Source organism: Haliotis rubra, unplaced genomic scaffold (assembly GCF_003918875.1).
Source record: "Haliotis rubra isolate DU_JTF1 unplaced genomic scaffold, ASM391887v1 Scf1113, whole genome shotgun sequence".
In the NCBI taxonomy this organism is placed as follows: Eukaryota; Metazoa; Mollusca; class Gastropoda; order Lepetellida; family Haliotidae; genus Haliotis; species Haliotis rubra.
In genome coordinates this window covers 191,269-204,447 of record NW_025765019.1, presented here as the reverse complement: position 1 = coordinate 204,447, position 13,179 = coordinate 191,269, and the positions used below count along the sequence as shown (strand labels likewise).

Sequence of the window (13,179 nt, the reverse complement as noted above, 5' to 3'; positions counted from 1 at the left end):
TATGTCCCCTATAAGACAAGTAATCATCTGTAAGTCTCCAAGAATAACAATGTTGTTTATTTCCCGCTATGTCCCCTATAAGACAAGTAATACTCCTTACCTTCCTCCCGGCCTCGTTATTATGCAAATTCATTATCATCCGGGCAAGATCTCTAGAATGCCGAGGATGATTCTTCTCCTTCTCTCGAACATCAACGAAGGCTTTAGCAAATCTATAGCCATATTCTATATTGTCTCCACAGCCACCCCAAATCCAATCTCGATTCAAGTCTTTTGGCCTCCTGGCCCGGCTGCAACCACAGCTCGCCAACTCGCCCTCCCGGCACGACCTGCTGACGGCGTGGACGACACCTGCGGCAGATATTGCGTGCGTGAATGCCGCTTCCCTGCTAGCTGAAACAATAAACAATTTATTTAATAAAAACAATATATAACAATATAACACACAAAATAGCATTGCAAGAAATATTGTACACAACACACTGACTCAGAGTAACAAGCTGGTGGCACCTTGGTTATGGCCACAATGTACTGAATGAAATAAATGCCCATGGATGGTTAAATTCTTAGGTAACTACAACTAGGCACTATCTGACAATACGGTGGAACACATGCACTGTGATGTGATATTGACATTACGGTTTGACAAATGCACTGTGATGTGATATTGACAATACGGTGGAACACATGCACTGTGATGTGATATTGACATTACGGTTTGACAAATGCACTGTGATGTGATATTGACAATACGGTCGAACACATGCACTGTGACGTGATATTGACATTACGGTTTGACATATGCACTGTGATGTGATATTGACAATACGGTCGAACACATGCACTGTGACGTGATATTGACATTATGGTTTGACATATGCACTGTGGTGTGATATTGACAATACGGTCGAACACATGCACTGTGACGTGATATTGACATTATGGTTTGACATATGCACTGTGATGTGATGTTGGCATTATGGTTTAACATATGCACTGTGATGTGATATTGACAATACAGTCGAACACATGCACTGTGATGTGATATTGACATTATGGTTTGACATATGCACTGTGATGTGATATTGACAATACGGTCGAACACATGCACTGTGACGTGATATTGACATTATGGTTTGACATATGCACTGTGATGTGATATTGACAATACGGTCGAACACATGCACTGTGATGTGATATTGACAATACGGTCGAACACATGCACTGTGATGTGATATTGACATTATGGTTTAACATATGCACTGTGATGTGATATTGACAATACGGTCGAACACATGCACTGTGATGTGATATTGACAATACAGTCGAACACATGCACTGTGATGTGATATTGACATTATGGTTTGACATATGCACTGTGATGTGATATTGACATTACGGTTTGACATATGCACTGTGATGTGATGTTGACATTACGGTTTGACATATGTACTGTGATGTGTATTGACATTACGGTTTGACATATGCACTGTGATGTGATATTGACATTACGGTTTGACATATGCACTGTGATGTGATATTGACATTATGGTTTGACATATGCACTGTGATATGATATTGACATTACGGTCAAGTATATGCACTGTGATGTGATATTGACATTACGGTCAAGTATATGCACTGTGATGTGATATTGACATTACGGTTTGACATATGCACTGTGATGTGATATTGACATTACGGTTTGACATATGCACTGTGATGTGATATTGACATTACGGTCAAGTATATGCACTGTGATGTGGTATTGACATTACGGTCAAGTATATGCACTGTGGTGTACTAACTGTCCTGTGGTTCTATATGTCCTTGTATGGAGATAGACATGGTGGTTGTTGCGCCGGCTACAGTCGCTATGTGGGGTCTGTGCTACAAGAACAAAGACTTTATACTACACTGGCCAACTCATATGAAGGGTTCGAATTACGCTGGGCAGTTCAGGTAAAATGTTCGAGTTAAACTGGGCAGTTCAGATAATTGGTTCGAGTTAAACTGGGCAGTTCAGATAAATGGTTTGAGTTAAACTTGGCAGTTCAGGTCAAGGGTTGGGCCTAGATTTTCGAAGCTCTCTCAGCGCTAAAATAGTCGTAAGTTAATGTTAATGTATGGCACTTACGACAATCTTAGCGCTAAGAGAGCTTCGAAAATCTGGGCCTTGGAGTTTAACTGTGCAGTTCAGGTAAAGGGTTGGAGTTAAACTGGGCAGTTCAGGTAAAGGGATGGAGTTACACTGGGCAGTTCAGGTAAAGAGTTGAAGTTTAACTGGGCAGTTCAGGTAAAGGGTTGGAGTAAAACTGGGCAGTTCAGGTAAAGGGTTCGAGTTAAACTGGGCAGTTCAGGTAAAGGATTCGAGTTAAACTGGGCAGTTCAGGTAAAGGGTTCGAGTTAAACTGGGCAGTTCAGGTAAAGAGTTCGAGTTAAACTGGGCAGTTCAGGTAAAGGGTTCGAGTTAAACTCGGCAGTTCAGGAAAAGGGTTGGAGTTAAACTGGGCAGTTCAGGTAAAGGGATGGAGTTACACTGGGCAGTTCAGGTAAAGAGTTGAAGTTTAACTGGGCAGTTGAGGTCAAGGGTTGGAGTAAAACTGGGCAGTTCAGGTAAAGGGTTCGAGTTAAACTGGGCAGTTCAGGTAAAGGATTCGAGTTAAACTGGGCAGTTCAGGTAAAGGGTTCGAGTTAAACTGGGCAGTTCAGGTAAAGGGTTCGAGTTAAACTGGGCAGTTCAGGTAAAGGGTTCGAGTTAAACTCGGCAGTTCAGGTAAAGGGTTCGAGTTAAACTGGGCAGTTTAGGTCAAGGGTTGGAGTTACACTGGGCAGTTCAGGTCAATGGTTGGGTCTAGATTTTCGAAGCTCTCTCAGCGCTAAGATAGTCGTAAGTTAATGTTAATGTATGGCACTTACGACAATCTTAGCGCTAAGAGAGCTTCGAAAATCTGGGCCTTGGAGTTTAACTGTGCAGTTCAGGTAAAGGGATGGAGTTTAACTGGACAGTTCAGGTAAAGGGATGGAGTTAAACTGGGCAGTTCAGGTAAAGGGTTGGAGTTAAACTGGGCAGTTCAGGTAAAGGGTTGGAGTTAAACTGGGCAGTTCAGGTAAAGGGTTCGAGTTAAACTGGGCAGTTCAGGTAAAGGGTTCGAGTTAAACTTGGCAGTTCAGGTAAAGGGTTGGAGTTAAACTGGGCAGTTCAGGTAAAGGGTTGGAGTTAAACTGGGCAGTTCAGGTAAAGGGTTGGAGTTAAACTGGGCAGTTCAGGTAAAGGGTTCGAGTTAAACTGGGCAGTTCAGGTAAAGGGTTCGAGTTAAACTGGGCAGTTCAGGTAAAGCGTTTGAGTTAAACTGGGTAGTTTAAGTAAAGTATTCGACTACTGTCATCAAACAATGATGGTTGTGAAGTCTGTCATGACGGCCGGCCTACTGAGTGAAACGTTTCACCTTAATGAACCTGTCCCAATGTTGAGAAGGAATTGAAGCAATGATGACGGAGAACGAGCTGCACCAAACAGGCCATGGTGAATGCAAGCACGACCCTACACCAACACAACGTCATGATATATATCATCTTCCTCTCGGCAGGGCTGAAGTGTATTCTAAACCAGTAATTATCTCCAGTATACAATTGTAAAGTAGTTTAATATTGCGTTTCCTTTCACAGTAAAACGTACAATTATACTGACAATGGCTTAAACGTCGCACGCAAGAGGAGTGCCAAATGAATGTCTGTCCGAGACTTTTCTATGGCATGTTGAGGCCGACTCGCTGTTCCGCGGGTCGTGAACATTTCATTGCATATCTATTCAGGCAGTACAATATCTGTTATTTGACGTGAGTCGGTATCACCAACGAGATTGTAGATAATAGTATATATCAATATACTACCTTTACATGGTCTGTGAATCTACTCACCATATACTTCATACACGTTTAAAGAATGCACATCTTAACTTACGCTTCACTTCCACTGGTGAGAGTCGTAGATAAGCATGACTATCTGTGTACAGGGAGCTCAAGACAGGCAACGGTCAGCATCCAATAAACGATGCGTTCAGTTTTACTGCACCACCACCAAAAATGTCTTATCACCTACGTATAAAATGTCTGGGATATCTACTTTGTCTCATGGTATCTCTCATTTACTAGCCTGAGATATCCACTGTCTCGTGGGATCTCTCATTAACTAGCCTGAGATATCCACTATGCCTCATGACATCTCTCATTAACTAGCCTGAGATATCCACTGTCTCGTGGGATCTCTCATTAACTAGCATGAGATATCCACTATGCCTAATGACATCTCTCATTAACTAGCCTGAGATATCCACTGTCTCGTGGGATCTCTCATTTACTAACCTGAGATATCCACTATGTCTCATGGCATCTCTCATTAACTAACCTGAGATATCCACTGTCTGGTGGGATCGCTTATTAACTATGATTGAGTTATCCACTATGTCTCATGGCATCTCTCATTAACTAGCCTGAGATATCCACTGTCTCGTGGGATCGCTCATTAACTAGCCTGAGATATCCACTGTTTGGTGGGATCTCTCATTAACTAGCATGAGATATCCAATATGTCTCACGGCATATCTCATTAACTAGCCTGAGATATCCACTATGTCTCATGAAATCTCTCATTAACTAGCATGAGATATCCACTATGTCTCATGGTATCTCTCATTAACTAGCCTGAGATATCCACTGTCTCGTGGGATCTCTCATTAACTAGCCTGAGATATCCACTATGCCTCATGACATCTCTCATTAACTAGCCTGAGATATCCAGTCTCGTGGGATCTCTCATTAACTAGCATGAGATATCCACTATGCCTCATGACATCTCTCATTAACTAGCCTGAGATATCCACTGTCTCGTGGGATCTCTCATTTACTAGCCTGAGATATCCACTATGTCTCATGGCATCTCTCATTAACTAGCATGAGATATCCACTATGTCTCATGGCATCTCTCATTAACTAGCCTGAGATATCCACTGTTTGGTGGGATCGCTCATTAACAAGCATGAGATATCCACTATGCCTCATGGCATCTCTCATTAACTAGCATAAGATATCCACTGTCTGGTGGGATCTCTCATTTACTAGCCTGAGATATCCACTATGTCTCATGGCATCTCTCATTAACTAGCCTGAGATATCCACTGTCTCGTGGGATCGCTCATTAACTAGCCTTAGATATCCACTATGTCTCACGGCATCTCTCATTAACTAGCCTGAGATATCCACTGTCTCGTGGGATCGCTTATTAACTATGATTGAGTTATCCACTATGTCTCATGGCATCTCTCATTAACTAGCCTGAGATATCCACTGTCTGGTGGGATCGCTCATTAACAAGCCTGAGATTTTCACTATGTCTCATGGCATCTCTCATTAACTAGCCTGAGATATCCACTATTTCTCATGACATCTCTCATTAACTAGCCTGAGATATCCACTGTCTCGTGGGATCTCTCATTTACTAACATGAGATATCAACCATGTCTCATAGCATCTCTCATTAACTAGCCTGAGATATCCACTATGTCTCATGGCATCTCTCATTAACTAGCCTGAGATATCCACTGTCTCGTGGGATCGCTTATTAACTATGATTGAGTTATCCACTATGTCTCATGGCATCTCTCATTAACTAGCATGAGATATCCACTATGTCTCATGGCATCTCTCATTAACTAGCATGAGATATCCACTATGTCTCATGGCATCTCTCATTAACTTGCCTGAGATATCCACTATGTCTCACGGCATCTCTCATTAACTAGCATGACATATCCACTATGTCTCATGGCATCTCTCATTTACTAGCATGAGATATCCACTATGTCTCATGGCATCTCTCATTAACTAGCCTGAGATATCCACTATGTCTCATGGCATCTCTCATTAACTAGCCTGAGATATCCACACTTGTCTGATGATGGCTCTTTAGTTCGAGATATCCACGAATGTTTTACCATTTCTGTATGACTAGCCTCAGAGATCAAACTGGGCATTGACTGTTGTGAAACTTAATCCGCCGTAAGCTCACTGACGTATGTGTGGATATAGATATTGCCGCGGTCGCATACATTGCCGACAATACCAATAGATGTCTTCCCTCGACATCCATTCATTCAAACCCGTGCACTGACATTTTGCCAATAATTCTATCAAATCTTTCAATAACCTCTACGTCCTTGACCTTCAGGGGTCAAATGAGGGTCAATATTCAATATTAAAGCAAATCTTCGCTTTTCTTTCTGGTAACACGCTCCTAATAGAAGGACAATTACTTTCCAATATAAAGGTCGATTGCACTAGCCCAGTGGGGGTATGTATGGTGAAGTTGAGTCAGGAATTCCCATAAGTTGACCACAACAAGCATATGAGTCCGAGGAAAACAAAACCTTTGAGCGGCAGTCTGCGTGAGACATATCATACCATGATGGCACTAGTACGACAAGCCAATAGAAATGGTCCAAAATAAGCGCCATGTTGATAACGCCGCCTCAAGAAGTTTTCCACTCATGTACTGGCCATGCTTCAAGGGAAAAGGTTGGAGAAATATTGGTATCAGGATCTTTTCTCATTTCATAAGTTTGTAGAATAAATACATCTCTCACTGGCTGTTCCGACAAGAAGCAGATCCAAATCCTGGCGTCCTTAGAGAGGGCACTGCAACTTGGGAGTGACGGGCGTCAGCAGACATATCAGTACTTCCAATGACCGACCTCATGTAGAAAGGCATAAAACCGTAACTCCGAACGAACGATTGATCAAGGTCATTAAAAACGGCGTCAAATAGGTTCGGGCAGGGGTGTTCAAGTCACGGCTACCATCTGAACAGGAGACGTTGTCGGCGATTCAACTTTAATTCAATCAGCCACGACAGTCGTAAAATACGAATTCTCTCCACGCATGATTAAGGTCAAGGTCGTAGAGATTACGTCATGTAGAAAACCTACACCGCCATCATCGTTAACTTCTCCTCGACGTTGCAACATCGTCCTACAGCAAGGGCACCTGCTTAACGAATTACGTATAATATGACATGCACCAGCGGTAGAGAACGATTAAACCATATTCCCATTATCATCCGAGTCCACTTGCCCCTTCGCTTCTATATCGCACTGCAAGTGACGTGCATGTTCCGCGCCTGACGTCGCTCTGCATCCAGGCAAGGTTTATCACTTCTCCAGATGTTTCCAATGCTAGGGTGCGGCAGGGACGCAAACAAGAGGAATCATTGAAGGCTATGCTCAGAGAGGGGCATTGTAAACAAGATGACTTTCTATGCTGGGAGTACAGGTCAAAACACCATTCCCCAACCTGTTGGTGATGACATACTCGACATCCATAACGTCTGGAACAACGGTGGGCGCGCCATGTCAGTGTACAGTATGTGTATCATCACATACAGCCTGGAACAACGGTGGGCGCGCCATGTCAGTGTACAGTATGTGTACCATCACATACAGCCTGGAACAACGGTGGGCGCGCCATGTCAGTGTACAGTATGTGTATCATCACATACAGCGGTGACCTGGACGTACGCCTTACACTGTGGCACATGTAGTACACATAACTAGCTACACACAGGCAAGTAGTTACACACAGGCAAGTAGCTACACACAGGCAAGTAGCTACACACAGGCAAGTAGCTATTCACAGGCAAGTAGTTACACACAGGCAAGTAGTTACACACAGGCAAGTAGCTACACACAGGCAAGTAGCTACACACAGGCAAGTAGCTATTCACAGGCAAGTAGTTACACACAGGCAAGTAGCTACACACAGGCAAGTAGTTACACACAGGCAAGTAGTTGCACACAGGCAAATAGCTACACACAGGCAAGTAGCTGGACACTTGCAAGTAGCTACACACAGGCGTATAGGAACTCTGACATTACGAATTCTATTTCAATACAAGTTGTAATATTTGGACAGTGTGAAGCGTTCTGCTGACGGAGCAGCCTCAGCATCAACTATATTCACCTCTACCGCTGATGTGGACACCATCTACCCTTCACCTCTACGACACCATCTACCCTTCATCTCTACCGCTGATGTGGACACCATCTACCCTTCGCCATCTACCCTTCATCTCTACGACTGATGTGGACACCATCTACCCTTCACCTCTACCGCTGATGTGGACACCATCTACCCTTCACCTCTACCGCTGATGTGGACACCATCTACCCTTCACCTCTACCGCTGATGTGGACACCATCTATCCTTCACCTCTACCGCTGATGTGGACACCATCTATCCTTCACCTCTACCGCTGATGTGGACACCATCTACCGCTGATCTACCGCTGATGTGGATGTGGACCACATCTATCCTTCACCTCTACCGCTGATGTGGACACCATCTATCCTTCACCTCTACCGCTGATGTGGACACCATCTATCCTTCATCTCTAATCTTTAACCTGTTTCTTAATGAGCACGCGACGCGTGATACATGATGCACATAACTTGTTAAGTTCAATTTTCAGTTTGTGTTTTTTCTGCAGCCGTTCAATTATAAAACACTGAAACAATTATCATAAACATTGGTGAGAAGTCAAGACATAGCATGTTGTTAGTGTCAGGGAAACCTGTTCCTGTTGGCTGCCGCAGCAGTGAATCTCGCTACCGTTACGCTACAAGCCGACGGTCATAAAACAACCTTTATGATCCACGTTAGGCGCTCGGAGGGCTACAGGAACATCTACAGGGGCACAGGTTACGCCATTACTACTCATCGGAACTCCTAGTGATGAGCGACTCTGTATATTAGGAAAACAAAAAGCCCGAGAAGTCTCGAATAAATCTATTAGTGGAAATTTTGTAGCTCATTTTCGGCAATGTATTGCAAATGTTTTTACTGGTGTTTTGACGGCAGTGCCTAGTTTCCATGGGTTAAGAGATGTTTATTTCTCAAACTATTAGGCTTATGCTGTTCAGAGAATGTGGTTGACTGACAAGGAATAAAGCAAATCTCTCATTACCTGGGGCGAGTTATTGCATAAACGTATTGTTTTCATCATGGCTCCACAGCTGTTCCTGTGAGACTAAATTATTTCATTCACTATGGGCTGGCTATCGGAGATGTATTGAACTTATTTCATTCACTATGGGCTGGCTGTCGAAGGAGAATATTGAACTTATTTCATTCACTATGGGCTGGCTGTCGGAGGAGAATATTGAACTTATTTCATTCACTATGGGCTGGCTGTCGGAGGAGAATATTGAACTTATTTCATTCATTATGGGCTGGCTGTCGGAGGAGAATATTGAACTTATTTCATTCACTATGCACTGGCTATCGGAGGAGAATATTGAACTTATTTCATTCATTATGGGCTAGCTGTCGGAGGAGAATATTGAACTTATTTCATTCATTATGGGCTGGCTGTCGGAGGAGAATATTGAACTTATTTCATTCACTATGCACTGGCTATCGGAGGAGAATATTGAACTTATTTCATTCATTATGGGCTGGCTGTCGAAGGAGAATATTGAACCTATTTCATTCACTATGGGCTGGCTGTCGGAGGAGAATATTGAACTTATTTCATTCATTATGGGCTGGCTGTCGGAGGAGAATATTGAACTTATTTTATTCACTATGGGCTGGCTATCGGAGGAGAATATTGAACTTATTTCATTCATTATGGGCTGGCTGTCGAAGGAGAATATTGAACTTATTTCATTCACTATGGGCTGGCTGTCGGAGGAGAATATTGAACTTATTTCATTCATTATGGGCTGGCTGTCGGAGGAGAATATTGAACTTATTTCATTCATTATTGGCTGGCTGTCGAAGGAGAATATTGAACTTATTTCATTCACTGTGGGCTGGCTATCGGAGGAGAATATTGAACTTATTTCATTCACTATGCACTGGCTATCGGAGAAGAATATTGAACTTATTTCATTCATTATGGGCTGGCTATCGGAGGAGAATATTGAACTTATTTCATTCACTGTGGGCTGGCTGTCGGAGGAGAATATTGAACTTATTTCATTCATTATGGGCTGGCTATCGGAGGAGAATATTGAACTTATTTCATTCATTATGGGCTGGCTGTCGAAGGAGAATATTGAACTTATTTCGTTCACTATGGGTTGGCTATCGGAGGAGAATATTGAACTTATTTCATTCACTATGCACTGGCTATCGGAGGAGAATATTGAACTTATTTCATTCATTATGGGCTGGCTGTCGAAGGAGAATATTGAACTTATTTCATTCACTATGGGCTGGCTGTCGAAGGAGAATATTGAACTTATTTCATTCACTATGGGCTGGCTGTCAGAGGAGAATATTGAACTTATTTCATTCATTATGGGCTGGCTTTCGAAGGAGAATATTGAACTTATTTCATTCATTATGGGCTGGCTGTCGAAGGAGAATATTGAACTTATTTCATTCACTATGGGCTGGCTATCGGAGGAGAATATTGAACTTATTTCATTCACTATGGGCTGGCTATCGGAGGAGAATATTGAACTTATTTCATTCATTATGGGCTGGCTGTCGGAGGAGACTATTGAACTTATTTCATTCATTATGGGCTGGCTGTCGAAGGAGAATATTGAACTTATTTCATTCATTATGGGCTGGCTGTCGAAGGAGAATATTGAACTTATTTCATTCACTATGGGCTGGCTGTCGGAGGAGAATATTGAACTTATTTCATTCACTATGGGCTGGCTGTCGGAGGAGAATATTGAACTTATTTCATTCACTATGGGCTGGCTGTCGAAGGAGAATATTGAACTGATTTGACATTTGTTTCATCCATAAACATTAACTGAATCTCATTTTTATTTCATGCAGACTTGCCACCTAATAGAGAGGTTGGAGAAACTTATATTATTAAAATATAGTTATGTTATTAGATAGTATAAATTCAGGACAGTGTTATTATATAGTAAAAATGGGGAAGATGGTTATTTCAAAGTAGACAGCGAGAAGAAGTATTTCAACAGTTAACAGTTAAGTTAATCAGGTACAAACAGGTCTTATTTAACAACATGAATTCTTTTTTGGAACAGCTATATATCAAACACTAATGTTGAAAGCTATATTTAATTCTTCCCAATGCTTTCAGCTCAATTACCCGTCAAATCGCCTTCAGACGACCTCACGATGCAAGTTCATACCAAAGTCAAATGTTTAGATATTGTGGATATTTAAAGAATACCCCTTAAACAAGCCAGAAACATCACAAATGAATGGGACAAAGTAAAGTGGCAATTCGCAAATGATATTCCCTCTGGCTAACCCTTTTCTTCCTTTCGTTCTCGAATATTGAATGAAAGCGGCCAGGAGAGTCTAATTTCCCGCAAACAATCTCTAAAGCGTCTATAGGCGTAAAGCAAACAGTATTAAAAGCTTAGGTCTCCCCACAAGTGAATAGTAAACGCGAAATCGCCCTCGGGAGGAAGCAAAGGTCTCGAAGTTGAGTCTTTCTCTAACAGTGAATTCATCGGAAGGTTGAGAACAAACTGTGAAGGATAGTGATTTGGGAGGAAAGGTGTGAATGTCTCGCCAGCGTTCAGCGGTATGCGGTCCACCTGACGAGTGATTGGAAACGTTGTGAACGGTTGATGTTCAGAGGGCGCCCATGATCTTAAGAGCGCTACGAGTGTCTGAAATGTGTTTAATTGGGGTTAAGATTTAGCCTGAGGATGTGTTTTAAGGATCGGCGTATCCTGTTATGGAAATATAACGTTCTTGACCTCCAGTTAACTTTTCTGGGTTAGTTCTGGGTGCCCATTGTCTCTCTCTGTCAAATGAAGATTGTCGGATGGTTGCCTCCACAGAGGACATCCTTACCCAGCAGCTGTCTCAAATACAGCTTCTTTTCAAATTCTGTCAATCGCATTTCATGACAATAGCTATATCACCGCGATGATACATATGTAAGTGTATTTAGAAATTAGCTATCCATAGTACCAAATTGTTTTTCTTCGTATCGTGTGTCTCTTTTTTTGTACAAGTTTGTAATTCCACAATTGTGTCAAACTTTACACATGTCATATGCCACGACCTGCACGTGTTTCTATGCACCGTCGCTCGTTCTATGTCGGCCTCCCAGAAATGGAAATGTTTACTATGTGACAGGGTTTGGTGTCACGACAATACGCCATTGTGCGGCGGCAGTATTGCCGGGCCTCAGGTAAACAAGTAGACATAGGGTCGATTTCTAACGTATCGTATGTCAAAACCCTGCTGGCCTCTGGATGTCGCAAAACAGTACGTAAACCGCTACCACGTAAATGTATGCCGGATCACACCTGCCAATAACAGAGATGTTCCCCACATACTTGAAGACACTTAGAAATGAAGGACGTCAACCTCCGTCACTCCGGAACAAGCCGATCAAGTAATCTTCGGTTGAAGTTTGATGTTAGTCGTGACTTTAAAGAGGCATAAATGAGCCAGTTAACTTATTGAAACTAAAGAAATGTGTCAGTGATGTTAAGAGACACATATCTTTCAAATCACGGTTTGCTAATGAAGAGCGCCTTGGTTAAAACGTTTGCGAATGGGACCCCTCAGTTTCCCGTGCATTCCCCTTGCTCCCCCCGCTCAGTAGCCACCAACAAGCCAGGGGCAGTCCGGCCAGTGTGAAGAACAACGACAGGCGTGCCTGCAGTCTGGGGATCAACTTCCTCTATCTCTCAAACTGCTATGTTAAAATATGGTTGAAATACAGCCCGTCTCTTCTGAGCGTAAGAGTCATGAAATAATAACTATTTAATGGCGGGATATATATATATACACACACAACTTCCTAGCTTGTATGTACTACTTCATCTATGCACATGCGTGTATGTAATGACGTCTGAATATTAGCAGTGGACAGAAACTAAGAGTTCTGGTTGCCATAGAGACATTAATATGTGTCGTGAAGTAACACTCGTCAAAACATTTATTTGGGATGAATTCGCACAATACAAATTGATGTGTTCACGATTTCCTATTGACTAACCCTTGGGCCTACGGCTGTCGGTGAACTGCTTTAACCCAAGTAACTGTGGACGCTACTGCTATCTCCAAGGTACCACTGACAAGCATGTCAGAGATTTCAAGGTCCTATCGTTAACAGAAATATTTACAGCGACAGCTACCAGTGTCTCCCTCTGCTGGCTCAGCCCGT

At 42.5% G+C, this 13,179-nt stretch overlaps 1 protein-coding gene across 2 annotated transcripts in view; it reads right to left on the bottom strand.

The window, feature by feature from the left end:
* LOC124288775 (protein Wnt-5a-like) overlaps positions 1-13,179 on the bottom strand; it is a 117,878-nt gene that overhangs the window by 46,043 nt on the left and 58,656 nt on the right. For both annotated transcript variants that reach the window (XM_046725305.1, XM_046725312.1), the window contains exon 4: positions 101-393. In XM_046725305.1, the coding sequence (XP_046581261.1) occupies positions 101-393 (293 nt within the window). The remainder of the gene's footprint in view (positions 1-100; positions 394-13,179) is intronic.